The following is a 14,665-nucleotide window of genomic DNA, read 5'->3' as shown; positions in this document are numbered from 1 at the left end:
TCAGCACATCAGTTTGTCCTTTGAAAATCCAGATCTTTCTCTTTACGGTCGTCTGCCTTGTTCTCTCTGTGCGACATTTTACTAACTCTGTTTTATAGTCTGCATATTAAACTAGATTTAGGATGTTATGTTTTTCTCTGATTTACTGCCTTGTTGGGAGAAAAAAAGCCCGTATTAAGGCTTTAGATTCTCTTGTTCTTTTACATTTCACTGCAGAGAAATAAACTGTAAGTAAACCAGGGTGGCTGTCAAAAGTCTGCAAGCAAAAATCTGTTAAGTACGCTGAAGCCAAATCAATCATCAAGCCACTCCTGTGCTCCAGCACAAATGAAATGCCTCTTTCACATCAACATCTGCCCCGGGGAGGAAAAGACTGCAGCAAGAGAGATATTGATCTGTGCAAATCTTACACCGTTTTCCTCTAAAAATAGAAATCTAGCACCATTAGTGTGAAGTGGAGACAGCTGCTTCGGTCAGCAGAGTCCCCCTCTCCCCAAGCTGTCGGGGCTTTCCGAAAGGGACAGAAACAGAGATTTAGATCAGATGTGGGAGAAATAAGAGGAAACAAGGTAATAAATATGATTGGAGTGATTATTCTCCTTCAAGATAACTAATTTTTGGCAGTTTTCCTTTAACCTTAGGTTGCTTCTCCGCCATTATTACAGTAGCAGCAAACCAGCAATCTTCAGCTTCAACACTCTGGACAGGGGAAGGATGTGAGAAGTGCGTACACGAGGGTGATTGACACAGCTAAGACCCTCCTCCTGGCTCTGATTGATTGGTTGTTTCTGACCGGGTTGTTTATTTCTGCAAATGGCAGTAGGACCACAGGGAAAAGGCAGAGTGAGGAGATTTATCAAAATAATGTTCTTTGGAGAAAATTAACAACTTAAAACCCATGATTAAATTACTCATTAATTATGTTAAGGTTTGTTTTCTAATTAATTAATTTGTAACATCAACTCTGAGTATATCACCATGGTAACAGACTTCATAAACAAACCTGGTGGCTAGCTGATTTTCTCCTGGTTCTTACAGACCTGAAACATCTAACAAGGTGTTTCTATTCTTTAGTCTTGATTGATGTTGAATATTTTTTTGTACTTTTAACAGTACCACTTTTCTAATTCTCTTATTGAAATTAGTATTCTGTGTACATACATAATACAGTGCGAACTTGTACTCACATCAGAGGATATTGCATGTTTTTGTCTTTTTTCTGTGTTTTTAATGCAAGTGAGATCTTCTCCGCTTTAATAAGATGCGGAAAACCTTGATAGGATGTTGCCAGGTATTCTTCTTCTTCTTTTTATTTTTTTTACTAACATCTGTGTTAATGTCTAGCTCACAGAGCCGATTCTGTGAAATCTCCTTTGTTAGGGTTACTTAGCTGGAACTCATAAACACATATCCTTCTGTATATTTAACTTACATTTATTCCTTATATGGTCCTCTGCTTGGGTTTGGGTCTTGGTACGGGACATTTAGGACATGTTACGCCTCCACCTGCAACTGGGTCTGTGTGTGGCTGCAGGTTGTTTGGACATATCTGTCAAAGGTGAGATCTGCTCCCCGGGGTCAGTAATGTTCCTTTTAGTTTCCTCCTCGCCAAAATGCAACCCTGATGCAGGAAGACAGATGTTGGTCCTGAGAGGATCCTTTTTCTTTTTTAGGAACTTGTTGTGCATACCAGAGGAAATAATCACAGTGGGAAGTAATTATTTTAAATTTAGCAACCAGACAGAAACAGAAGATACATAAAGCAATGTATCCCTGAAAATATTTAATATTATGATCTCATTACCAGACCCAGTATTAGGCTCATAATTATGGCAGAATAATAAATGCTCTGCCGACCAAAAAAGCATTAGACTGAATGAAATGCTTAAAGCTGATTTAGATATTTTACCAGTTAACCCTGATGATACAGTTTTAATGCTAAATCCTTAAATCGTAAAGTTAATGTATTTAAATGCTGATACAATGAGTGTGGTACATTTCCAGAATTTGTTAAATGTACTTTACATTTTCTTCCAAATTTAGCTGTGGTTGTGAGCAGTCAATTTTAACTGATGTGAGTGTGAACTATTCTACTATTACTGTAAATTCTCATGTGGAGTTAATATAACAGCAATGTCAACTTTTTAAATCCAATATTAGCATTTAAAATAAGATTAGAACTGGTTCTCTGTGGCTGAGCCATGGAAGCGATTTGGTGGAAATTAGCTGTTAGCGTAAATCTCAGTTACTGTTAACATTAGCCTATGTAGGTTTTTTTTTTTTAATTATGAACAGTTTTTTAATTTTAGTCTATCAGACACTCCACCCTGAAGGGACCCAATTCCAATTTTTTTCTCTTTTCTTCTTCTTCTTTTTTTTTTTTTTTTTTTTTTACGTAATGCGACCTGTATCCGATCTTTTCATGGCAGTGTGAACAGCACAGGTCGGATTCTTTTTCGAATGTGACCCATATCCCAAACGTATCCGATTCAAATGCGACCTAACGTTCAGGTCGCGTTCATCCGAACTGAACGTCACTGTCATTCGACAAATGTCACTATTCTGCGTCCTGATACGCGCAAGCAAGAATAAAAACAACAACCATGACGGACTACAATGAGGATTAAGTTGTTAAAGTGCTGGCTCCGGTCAGACAACTACTTCAAATGTGTATGCTATGTTCCACCGTTAGCGTCCATGTTTACTTCCGCAAACACTGAGCACTACTTCTTCTTTTTATGGCGGTTGGCAGAACACTGAGAACGCTGACGCTATTGCGCCCTCTACTGCGCATCCGCGACACTTTCAGGTCGTTTGCCCGTTCAGGCTGGAGAACGCATCGCATATGTTGGGAAGTGTAAACAGCCACAGCACAAAAAAAGAAAAAAAAAATCCGATTTAACAAAAAATCTGAATTGGGTCACTTCAGACTGCAGTGTGAACGCAGCCTATTTCATCTTAAGTTGTGTTTAAGAAACGTTGCTCAGCATGAGTTTTGAGTCAGTGTGACCATGTTTGAATTATTTTAAAGGATTTAACTGTACTTAAAGTCTAAGTCATAGCATAGCATGACTTAGAGATTAGCTTAAGCTTAACCCTTATTTGACTCAAAGCTTTTAACATGACTCTATTGAACTGTTGGCTTGATACTAACCTTTAGCTTAACATGAGTAGCTTTTAGTGTAACTGTGAATAGCCTCAAGCTTGAACCCTGAACACTGCAACACTTAGTATAATTTTTGTGTAATGTTTAGTTTAAGCAGCAAATAGTTTTCGATTGATATTGAGTAGCTGTTAGCATCCTTGAGATTTTTTCTTTTTAATTATACATTTTTAAAATTTACTTTGGTTAGCTTGGCATTACGCAGAGTAGTCATCATCTTCACTCTCAGTAAATTGAGTTTTAGAGACTATTAGATTGACTTTCACAAAGACTTTGAATCTTGCTATAGGTGGCATTTAGCTAGACGTTAAAGTTTTGCTTGAGTCTGAGTAGCTGTATAACTTTGTGAAGCGTTTAGTAATGCTTAGCTTAAATAGCGGATAGCCTGACAATGAGTTGTGAGTATAGGTGTTAGTCGGTTTGAGTTATTTTAGATTATAGAAATCTGTGTTTTTGTTAGCAGGATACAGTTTACCGTATCCTGCTACGGTAAACTGTAGTATCCTGCTACAGTGACAAACAGCTTGATAACAAGCAATAAGCAGCGATTAGTATTCTTTAAAGTGAAAATTTGCTCTGGTTTTGTTTGAGACTTTTAAAAATGTAATGCTACCTTTTGCTTATTAGTAAAAATTGTGAAACAGTTCCTTAAAAAGTTTAAATTACTGTCTAATCCAATCAGAAATAAAAAAAATCAAGTATTTTAGCTGTTAAGATTAAGCAGGATTTAAGTTAAAAATGATTTTCCAAATAGTGTTTTTATTTGTTTTGTCTCTCTCCACCTCATAAACGCAGCCAATTTCCTTAAAAGTATAATTTAAAAAAGCTTTTGTAAGAAGTCTGTATGAGAGGCAGTGATTCGCTGGTGGAGACTGAGAGCAGGAAGGAGGAAAGGAGAGGGAGGTGCGCATTGATGAAGCCAAAGGGAGGGAGGCAGAGAGAAAGAGAGCACTCTCCCTATCAGCTTCTTTTTTCTCTCTGCGACTCAGGCAACCAGCTCTCCTTCCCTCTCATCCTCCTCCTCATATTTTCCTCCTCCTCCGTCTCCTTAACAGCAGTAGTGCCAAGGAAACAAGGGGGAAAAAAGACAAACTGGTTTAAAAGGGAATTTTTTTTTTTATTACAAACAACAAAGACGAGAAAAGGGATGAGAAATAACGGCTCTTTTTCCTTCAGACACCTCCACCGAACGTGTGATGAGATGAAATGGGAACGAAGAGGATGAAAGGATGTCAGTGGACCTGTACTCGTGGATAGAGAGCAGGAGGAAGAAGTGAGGCAGATAATCCGAGAGTCGGATCCGTGGAACTGGGGGGGATCCATTTTACGGTGGGAGCAACAGGAAGGATTGCTTCTCCCGCTCAGCTTTAAGGACAATTTATTTTCCTACATTTATTCTGTTTGTATCCATGGGCTTGTGACGAAATCCTGTGCACTCTTTGGAATCCCGGCTCTGAAGTCCGAAGGCGACCGTCCCTCCCTCCCACCCCCTCTGTGACCCCCTTTCTCAATCTCTTTTACATTTAAACGAGCACAAAAAGCTCAGTAGCACCGCCTTGTGTTTTTTTTAGCTTCTCATTTCCGCATTTCACACCCATCTGTTTCATGCTGGCTGTCCGTTCACACCTCTGCCATCTGTGAGAGTGCTAGCTTCGTTTCTCTTTGGGAGTGCATGCAGCGTGTTTGTCCTGTTTCCTGTGGAGACGACGCGAAGACGGGCTTTTATCCAGCCACTTTGATTTTATTCCCCGTTTTTGCTTCAGTAAACAAGGGAAAAGTTGTGACTGGCTCTCAGCTGCGAGAAGCCAGGTCTCGCCCACTCAGATGATGTTTAATACATGGGTGTCTCATCCATAATTCAGCATCAGGTGTGCACCCCCTGCGTTGCCTGCCGAGTGCAGACATCCAGAGATGACACTCTTGTGGTTTGATCCCTGCTGATAGCGAGGTCTGTTCAGCAGCAGCAGCTCGGTGATGCGTTGCATCCCTCTGAAGCCTCCGCCGTCGTCTGTGATCATCTCCACTCGCATCTTTTACACTTTCTTAAAGCTTTCTGTGGGACAAACACAAGCTGAATCACAAGAGTTTGCTCCCAGCCTCCAGTGATCTGTGGACACTCTTTGGTGCGTAATCTGTGATCATGATTGGTGTTAACAGCCTGCACTCGGCAGGGCGCCTACGCTCACGCTCCCTTTGCACCGTGCGCTACGGAAGGGACTTCCGGATGATGGACCCATTTCGCTATCCCAGAACGCCACGCTCACGCTCCCTCAAACCTCTCGTGTTTCCAGACCTGCTGGGCAAAGCTCAGGACGGGCAGAATCACCCACAGGCCAGGAAGAGGAGAAAGGTACTGAAAAACTGTCCCGACTGTAAAGCTGTGGTGCGTTCAGGGGCGTCTCGGTGAAGTCGAACGTTCAGTAATTTCATCCGGCAAAAGTTACCTTTGATATTATACATTCAGGAAATGGAGAGATGTGTTTCAAAGATAAACTTTTGTTTATTTGAACAAATCTGACTTGCAGCTGAAGAAAGCCCAAAGTTCAATTTATCAGGAGTTTGGTGTTTTTAAATGACACCTATTAAAAAAAGATTTTTTATAAATTGAGAAATGTTATGTTATCGTTGCTGCAATCATGGAGGATTCTGCTGATTTGATCTTTGAAGGGTGAGCAACAGGCGTTTTTGTTTTTGTTTTTTTTTGCTGAAAATCCTTTATTTTCACTGAGTGTTGAATGAAAGCAAACTACTGGAAAATTGAGTGGAAAGAAAAATGTTCTCAGTCCTTCCTGGGCTATCTTCAGCTGGTCCATTCCTTGCATCCAGCTGCTCCTGAACCAGTCAAATATCAAATGTGACTTACCTGAAAGAGAAAAATAAACTCAGTGACTCAAAGTGGAAACTTTACATGTAATCACAGATAACTTGGATACTGTGCCTCTCTGCTATTCCTTAAGACTCTGGAATTGCTCCCACACGTCTTCCTTCTACTAAACTTTCCATTGTTAACAAGCAGGTTCTTTAGCTATGGGCTTTGTGACTTAATTTTTTTTGGAAAGTGTCTGCTGAACATCAGTCAGTCAGCAGTCTTCTACATGATTGTGTTGTCCAATCATGTAGATTTTTGAGCAATTTTTTAAATTGATCTCTTGTTCTATTTAAAGTTTCTGACAAATCCGGTTTTAGATTCTCATTAGTTGAAAGCCATAGTTCTTTACAATGACCATAAATAGACATAGAAAATATGTGACTATGTGAAATTGATCTACAAAAGAGTTTTTGAGGTGAATTACTGAAACTTTCTGGCAATAGTCAGATTTATTAGGATGCACCTCTTGATGGAGTTGATGCAGGAAGCAGGGAAGGTGAATCGGATCCTTTCTGGTCTCAGACTCGCAAAACCAGTGTAGTTTTACTGGTTTATTTTTCACCTTTATTTCCTGAACTTTTCTCTGCGTCGTCCCTGAAACCTCGGGTCTTACAGTGACAGCGGGTTGTGTTTTTCCTTTGCTTGTTGCATAAGTAAAGTTATTCAGGGGGAATAATTGAACAGACACAGTAAGCTGCTTCTGTGTATGTATTGTTGAAATTAAAGATATTCTGACATGGATGAAAATGCTGTAGATTAGGCATCATAAACAAGACAGAAACTGAGAAGGAAGTGTTTCTGCATCATGAACATGTTCAACCTCAGGGAGACGTCTTTATGAAATAAACCCCAGTAAAGTCATTATGGAAACCTTTCCTCCCAACAACACTGTGAAATGAAAATTAAACTGAATTTTTATTTGTAATTTTAATTGTCCAACTCAACCCTCAAAACCATGAGGCTTAATTAGAAATGAAATTGCATTCTCATAAGATAACCACATTGAGAAAGTTCTGTGGAGATGCAAATTTGCCACAATTTAATAGACATGATGAAAAGATTATTATAAAAAAATTGGATAAATATTCATAGAAGCATATTAAAATGGTCACGAATACAAAATGCATATATAAGAACGATATGTCACTGTTAATTATTTATCTCCTGTAAATCATGAATATATTTTATCTTAGATGCTAGGAATAATGCTATTTCAGTCAGTCTAATTGGTCTGAAGTAGTTTTCCTGTTGACCAGCCAGATGTAAGGGTCTATTTAACGACTTTCTTGAAATGAATACAGGAACAATTGTATTTTATTTTGAAATAGAATGACTCAGATGTCAAATTAATAAAGCTCACACTTTGTTACTCAATTATTTAATCGGTATTGAATAAATAATTTGGTATTTATAAATAATTATGGATACATTTATTTATTAATCCGTGTAATTCCACTTTTTTCCTTTACTTCTACAATGAAATCTGGGAGATTTTTTTGTTGGGAAATTGATCGATAATAGCGATTCTTTAACAGATCTCAGTCACAAAGCCAAAGATGCATTTTTAAACTTTTTTTGTGTTATCTAAATGAGCTGCACCTGCAGACCAGTGATTTCATTTACAATGCATTCATACTATAATACTGCATAATATTTGATATAATACCACCACCTGGCTTCATGCAGGCTCCATCTAGTTCTGGTAATGGTGTCTAATGTGTCTGTAAGGAATCGTTTGTTTCTGATAGTCTGATGATCTTTGACGGACTGACGGTCCCAGAAGTACCTGATCACGCCGTTTCTTCCCTCTGGTTGTTATAAACTTCCTTTAATCCACTTTTTCAGTCCTTCACAGTTATAAAATTGTCACTTTTGTTCAGTTGAGATCTGAAAGGTAAGGCAGTAGAGGTTATTCTTATGATAGATATATACTTATGTATCAGTGTAATTTAAACTGTCATAAGACATTCATAGGTCATTCAGGACAAAGCTGAGTTAACATTTACCAAAAAAGAGCAAATTTTCATGATGGCAGATTCCTAAATTAAACCTAAGTCTGTCACAATAATCAGTAAATCAATTAATCGCATGATAAATTAAAACAAGCTCAATCATTTCCAATTTCATGATTTATTGTTTCTCCCTTTCTACCAAAAACTGGATGATAAAAGTCTTCAGACTGGAGTTTTGGTCTCACCTAAACCTTTTTTTGAAGGATAATTTTGCTTCCAGAGACTTCATAATTAATTTTTCTCGATATTTCTGTTGTTTTGTTGATTTATTTTGGATATTTAAAAGGTCTTCCGGTTCCAGTTTTAAATGTTCATTAGAATTTAAAGTTTATTGATATGAGAGAATATGTTCTTGCATTATGATGCCATTATTATCATTATTGGCAGATTGTCTCAAAACAACAATATTATCGTTTATTGCAATAACCTCTGGGACAATTAATCGTCCAGAAACATTAGTTATTGTGACGGGCCTAATTAAACCAAAGCACAGAAGATCACAACATTGTGTCTGTAAGTATCGATAAGATTTGATGTACCACATGGGTAGTGTTGACCTATTCTCACCAATCATGGCTAAATCTATGTTTGTACATCTACAAGTCTTTCCGTACAGCCCAGATTTAGCCATGCATAAGTCAATGTGACATCAATGGGTACGTTGGATTGTACTCAGCTTCTTTGTCACTGTTGCTCAGTGGTCAGTGAACATGAACGACCTCAATCGGATCTTAAAGGCTGCTGTGTTCCTGCCTCAGTGCATCTGTTAATGTCCCGTTTAATTATTCAGGAGTGTTTTAAGCAAAGCAATAGAAAACCTGTGGAGCACCGGTCCTTGATGACTGGAGTTATGATCTGTAGATTAACAACAGTAACAATTTCTTAAAGTCAGAAATGATCTACTTTTATTTTTGGTCTTAGTTTTATCGGAGTGTTGACACATTGACTAATGAATCAATATTTGTTAATTGTTAACCTTTTATCAGTGTAGCTGTTATTGTACTGTTTCCTACCTGCGTGGTATTGTCATCTAAATGCAATACCACGCATTGATCTTGACATTAGAAACTTAACGACATGCTGTGGGACTTAAAATCCTGGCAGGTCTTGTTGTTTGTTATGGTTTGTTGTGCATTGGAACACACAGGTGTATTACTTTGACATTTTATTACCTTGTTTCATTTTTTCTACATTGAAGGATTAACTTACTATCTGCAAATAAAAGCTAAATGCTATCTGAGCGCCCCCAAAGGGGTAACAATGTTGGTTGGAGCCACTTCAGCATTCAGAATGCTGAGGTGAGTCTTTGTCAATCCAGACAGTATCTGAATGACATTATTAAGAGATTGCTTTGGTGAAGCAAGCCAATGTCGGCACGATGATGGTGTTGGTAGCGTCTGTTGCTTTGCAGGAAGAAGGATGTTCTGGATGTTGAGTGTCCATGCTGGTTTTCTGCCCCATGTGTTTTATTGCCCTGTGATGGGCAGGCAATCTGCTCATGTTTTACCCCGCCTTTCACACAATGACTGCTGGAAATAGGCGCCAGCACCCCAATGACCTTGCAAGGACATGTGGCTGTAGATGGTGGCTGGGATTTTTGTAAACCCAGCTCACTTGAAACAGGAAGAGTTCAGTTTGATTTTATTGTCAGACATTGAGAAAACATGTTTGTTGTTTTTTTGTACCTGTATTCTCCTATTCCAACAAAACGCATGGCAGAGACACAACATTGTAATAACTCTAACTAAAATAATCTTCAGAAACTGCTTCTCTGCAGAAGCTAACCCCAGGCAAAGAGATGCACCTACACACCTCCACAGCCAAACTATCTTTATTAAAGTAATATTAAAATCGGAAACACGTCTGATCTTTTAAAGTTTATAAGTTTCCAGTGCTGTGCATAACAAGCGCTAGTATTTTACTGGTTTACCATCAACAAGACTTGATGTTGGGAGGAGTTTAGTTTAGTTTTCTGGAATCCTGGGAATCTCTTCCCTGATTCTGCGAAGCAGGACGCAGAGCTGCGATTTCACAGCGAAGAGGATGAAACGGAGCTGAGTCTGTAATGAGCTACCCTGGGTGAGCATTAATATTCATCATTCTCTGGATCGGTCTCTGATTAGGCCCAGTTTCAAAGCAAAATGCTTGGAGTCAAACCCTGCAATGAATCGTGTTTCATTTGACTAAAAGTCACTATAGGGTAAAATTATTCTCAAAAGGCTAACGGCACCGAGAACCAGCAGCGGCTCCTAAACCCGACATGGTTGCTTTAATTTCTCTCTCGGTGTGGAGTCAGGAAGAGTGTCAAAGCTAAAGGCTGAACCAGGAGGCGATGAGCAGCTCCTAAGTGTCTTTTACATCACTTCAGCTGTCACATCCGTCCATCAGCTGCGTCCATCGGCCTCGATCGCTGCACCCCTGACGGTTCCCCGCTGTCCTGCGTCCCCTCATCCCTCTGCTGGAGATGGGCTGTGAAAATGGATTTGTTATATTACATTTAGCTGACACGGACTAATGTCAGTGTGAGCTGTCTAAATGTCTCACATGTCCCTGCAGATCTAGAGGAAGCTGAGGCTGAGATTCCTGCAGCAGCATTAAACCCTCCCTCATCCCCTGAGCTCCTTGTTGGTTTACTCTATTTGTTGTTGATGCTAATGAAAGGAAAGGAGCGGCTTCCTTAGAGAGGGGAAATGATCATTAGGAAAACGAAAACTTTCATACAGGATTTTCAGAAAAACTGAAGCAGAACGCAGACTCAGAGGTTGCTTGTGACTTTTCCAAACCGTGTTTTATTGTTTTGAAACTGACTTGGAAGATGTAATTGTGTTGCCTTTCAAGACTGTTCATGACCCATAAGCTTTTTTGTACTTTATTTGCATTTTTTATGGCTTTCTTCTTGCTAGATTTGTAGAGCAGAGCTGTGATTCTCTGCTGCTCGTCCAAAGGCTGCTTCTCTGATGGATCAGATGTTACTCCATCAGACGTTTGAGGTTCATGATGTGGTTTTACAATGTTTTCTGTCAGTCAAAATGTGCTTTCCATAATTTCAATTAAGGAAATTATGGAACATTTCCTTCATTTGTCTTGGTGATGGGATGCTGAGGTTATTTGCTTAGTTACATGCTAAGACAACATTAGCTCATTCTTTCAGTGTTTCTTTTAGGCATCTTATGTCCGAATGTGTCGTAACTCGGAATTATGGTTCTAAATAACCAAGAATATCCAAAAATGATCAAGTACTCCACTGAAATTTGGCTAAAAATCAGCCAACTTCCAAAGGAAGATTTAGAAAAACCTTCAACCTGAAGGACTGTTGAACGATTGCTTAGAAGGAAAATATTAGGAAATTAGAAAATAAGATTTAAATTGAATTCTACCTGGTCAACCTGGTGATCTAACCCGAGAAATGCCACACTTAGAACTTGCTCCATTAGACTCAGATCTGTGGAGGTTGATGCAGATCTAAATTATTTATATCTGACTGGTCCAAGACGTGCTCCATGTTTAACAGGTTTAGTGATGCTGCGGCTCATTAGGTGATCGATGGGTCGATCAGCAAACCAAAACGAGTTTGACTCTGGAAAACGGGGCGTTCGCTGAGCAGCATAAAAACAGGTCTTGGACTGAAGCATCATGCTTTGTGACGTGTCTTTCTCAGAAAGCCACAATAAACCTGCACAAATGTTCCCTGCAACACCTGATCAAATCTGGGCTCTGCTCATATCTGAAAATGTGATTTCTGTTTCTTTTTCCCCCGCAGGCGCTCTACAACTCAATCAAGAACCAGAAGCTGCAGTGGACGCTGTGAGTAATTTCCACTGATTGATGTAAATCGTCATCAGCGTTGCACAGGCGCACCTCAATACAATGCAACATCAGTCAAAGTTGGCTTATTTCAGAAATTCAATTTAAACATGAAATTGATTTTTTTATTTAATTTTGACATTTACGGCTGACAGTTAATAAAAACCCATCATTTAGTTTCTAGAATAGGAGAATGTTATTGAGCAGGAATAAAGAAGGATTTTAATGCAGAAATGCTTTGACCTTTTTAACAGGTTATTGCTGTAGCTAAGCACACTTATAGAAAGTTAACTGGAAGGAAAAAGTATGATTGAAAAAGATGCACAGCAGCTACAGTTATAAGAGCCACTGCACCACAGATTTATCCCGACGTTTGCATTTCATTAGGAAATATAGGTTCAAAGTTCAATCTGAAGTTTCCACCCTCTGCAGTAATTTGGGGTGACATGTCACCTACTGGTGCTGGTCCTCTGTTTTATTTCCAGCCTAAAGTCAGTTTTGTTCAGCTTATCGATTCTATTGACTTTGTTTTCCAGCAGGAGTCCTGCTTTAATTACAGGCAAACTTTCCAATCAATGACCGATACTGTAGCCATGCGTTCTCTAAGTTACTGTAAATCAGAGGTCTTCAACTCCAGCGCTGTCGAGCTGACACTTTGGCATGAATCCCTGCTCCAACACAGCTGAATCACTCAGATGGTTGAGTCAAGTGAAGAGCTGGGTCTGACTGGCAGCCTGCAGAGAAGAAACTCACGGTTACAACAAAACGATCCCCAACCAGACGGATGTAGGTCTACAAATATTATTCTTTATTTTTAATTACTGAATAGTTTAATGTTGGGTTTTCATTATTTTGAAGACATAACCACTAAAATCAACAGAAATGAACATTACAAATATATCACTTAGTGTGCAATGAATATATTAACAATGTGAAACTCTGTTCTTGAATCGAGTTACAGAAATAGTTTTGATGGTTTTGTAATTTATTGCAGTGTGCCTGTATTCTCCTCGCATTGCTTGTGTTGTATCTAGTTTCCTTGTGTTTCACCACACACACGCGCACACACACACACACGCGCGCACACTAACTCTTAGGGGAAACAATGGGGGGTATTGAATAACTTGTTTGCATCTAATAGTGACGTGTTTGTTGCCTGACATGTGAAGGATACATCAGTGTGTGGATTGTTGCTATTCTGGAGCTCGGCTCCACAGATCAGAGCACCTTGGAGATGCCAATTAAGTCACTAGCTTTCCAAGCTTTGTTGCCATAGTTACGGCTCCATGGCTACGACTCCATAGCTACCGCATCGCTCTTTCCTCCCTGTGTTCTCGCACTCAGCAACAGATCAATGGGCTGCTTGACAAACGCACGCGGCGAGCGAGCGTGAGCGTGTGCGTGTGTGTGTGTGTGTGCGCCTTTGAAACGCAGCAAAATACCAAACGGAGCATGAGAAACTTCATCTCATGCAGCAGTCCACCTGCATCCCGTACAGAGGTGTGACCACATCCTCCCACTGCCGCTCCAAAAATAGCCTCTCAGCCTCGGCAGCGGCAGCGGCGCTCCTGGAGCTGTGGGATAAAAGTGGCCAGAGGAGCGGATCCGGCCAGAGCCCTGGCTCTCCGGTCCAAACCTCGCTGCTGACATGCAGACGGCTATTTAAACACTATTTAAACACTGCAGCTGCATAACAGGCCACAGGGGGACGGAGGGGATGTCAGTTTTAGATGCGTAAACATTAGCAAGCGAAGGAGAATCCACCTCCAAACACGAGCCGTCGCAGATACAGAGATGCAGACAGAATAACAGCTGTAAAGGCTTTTAGTGCTGGAGCTTTGAAACTCTCTCTCACAATGTCACTTCCCCATCCTGCCCACGTCTTTATCCATAGTTTATAATGAAACTGATGATGGAATATCTCCTCATGTGCTGCTCGCCTGTCTCATGGTGCTCATCAGCTTCACTGTATTTATAGATCCCCAAAGCATCAATTTACTGATTTACTTCCAGCTTGAGGCTCAGATAACAAGAAGTGTGACGGAGGTGTGATACTTGGGCACAAAAACTAACTGTTAACTCGGATTATATGATCACAAACTGTATCTGAAGTCTGGCGTCTTATTACAGGTGTGTCTTTGTGTTTTATTTATTTTTTTTTTGTGTTCTGAGCTCCAACGCTAGCGATGTAATTTCACACCCACACGGGGAACTACACACACGCACGGTCACTGTCAGCAGAACGCTCGGATGCGCCCACCTGTTCTTCCTTCGCGCACACATGCGGCGCAGACCCGTACAGCGCACGCTCGCTTCCTCGTTCGGGAGCGGGGGAGGAGGGCCGGCAGCAAGCTCTGCAACCGAGACGCAACAAGTCGAGATGCAGGTGGATGCAGAGTTCTGGGTGGAGAAAAGTCTGAGTGAGATGAGGAAAAGCTGGAGTCACTGGGCAAGAAGCAGGGGGCAGCATGGAGGACACGCAACCATGAACACACACACACGCACACACACACGCACACACACGCACACCTTCGATCAATTCAGAGAGACAGGTTAACCTAACATTCTGTTTCCTGCTCTGGGACTTACAGTAGAAATGATTAATCGGATTAATCGTTATGAATCGATTTTCCAAATAATCATTAACTAATTTAGTCATTGATTAATCGCTAACTGGAGTATACAGACTCTAAAAACAGCCATTTGCCAAAAGAACAACACATTCAGAGCAAGAATTAAGCCAAAACTGTCTGAAATATCTTTACATTTTCATTTAAGATAAAAAAAAACATTTTTCTCTAAATATGTTTTACCCAG

The 14,665-nt window shown here is 40.1% G+C and overlaps 1 protein-coding gene across 6 annotated transcripts in view; it reads left to right on the top strand.

The window, feature by feature from the left end:
- The window catches only part of LOC103153124 (PH and SEC7 domain-containing protein 1-like), a 79,687-nt gene that overhangs the window by 46,656 nt on the left and 18,366 nt on the right, over positions 1-14,665 (top strand). For all 6 annotated transcript variants that reach the window (XM_016661155.1, XM_016661142.1, XM_016661158.1 and 3 more), the window contains one exon: positions 11,805-11,848. In XM_016661155.1, the coding sequence (XP_016516641.1) occupies positions 11,805-11,848 (44 nt within the window). The remainder of the gene's footprint in view (positions 1-11,804; positions 11,849-14,665) is intronic.

Source organism: Poecilia formosa, unplaced genomic scaffold (assembly GCF_000485575.1).
Source record: "Poecilia formosa unplaced genomic scaffold, Poecilia_formosa-5.1.2 Scaffold7, whole genome shotgun sequence".
Taxonomy (NCBI): domain Eukaryota; kingdom Metazoa; phylum Chordata; class Actinopteri; order Cyprinodontiformes; family Poeciliidae; genus Poecilia; species Poecilia formosa.
This window is presented reverse-complemented; position numbering and strand designations above follow the sequence as displayed.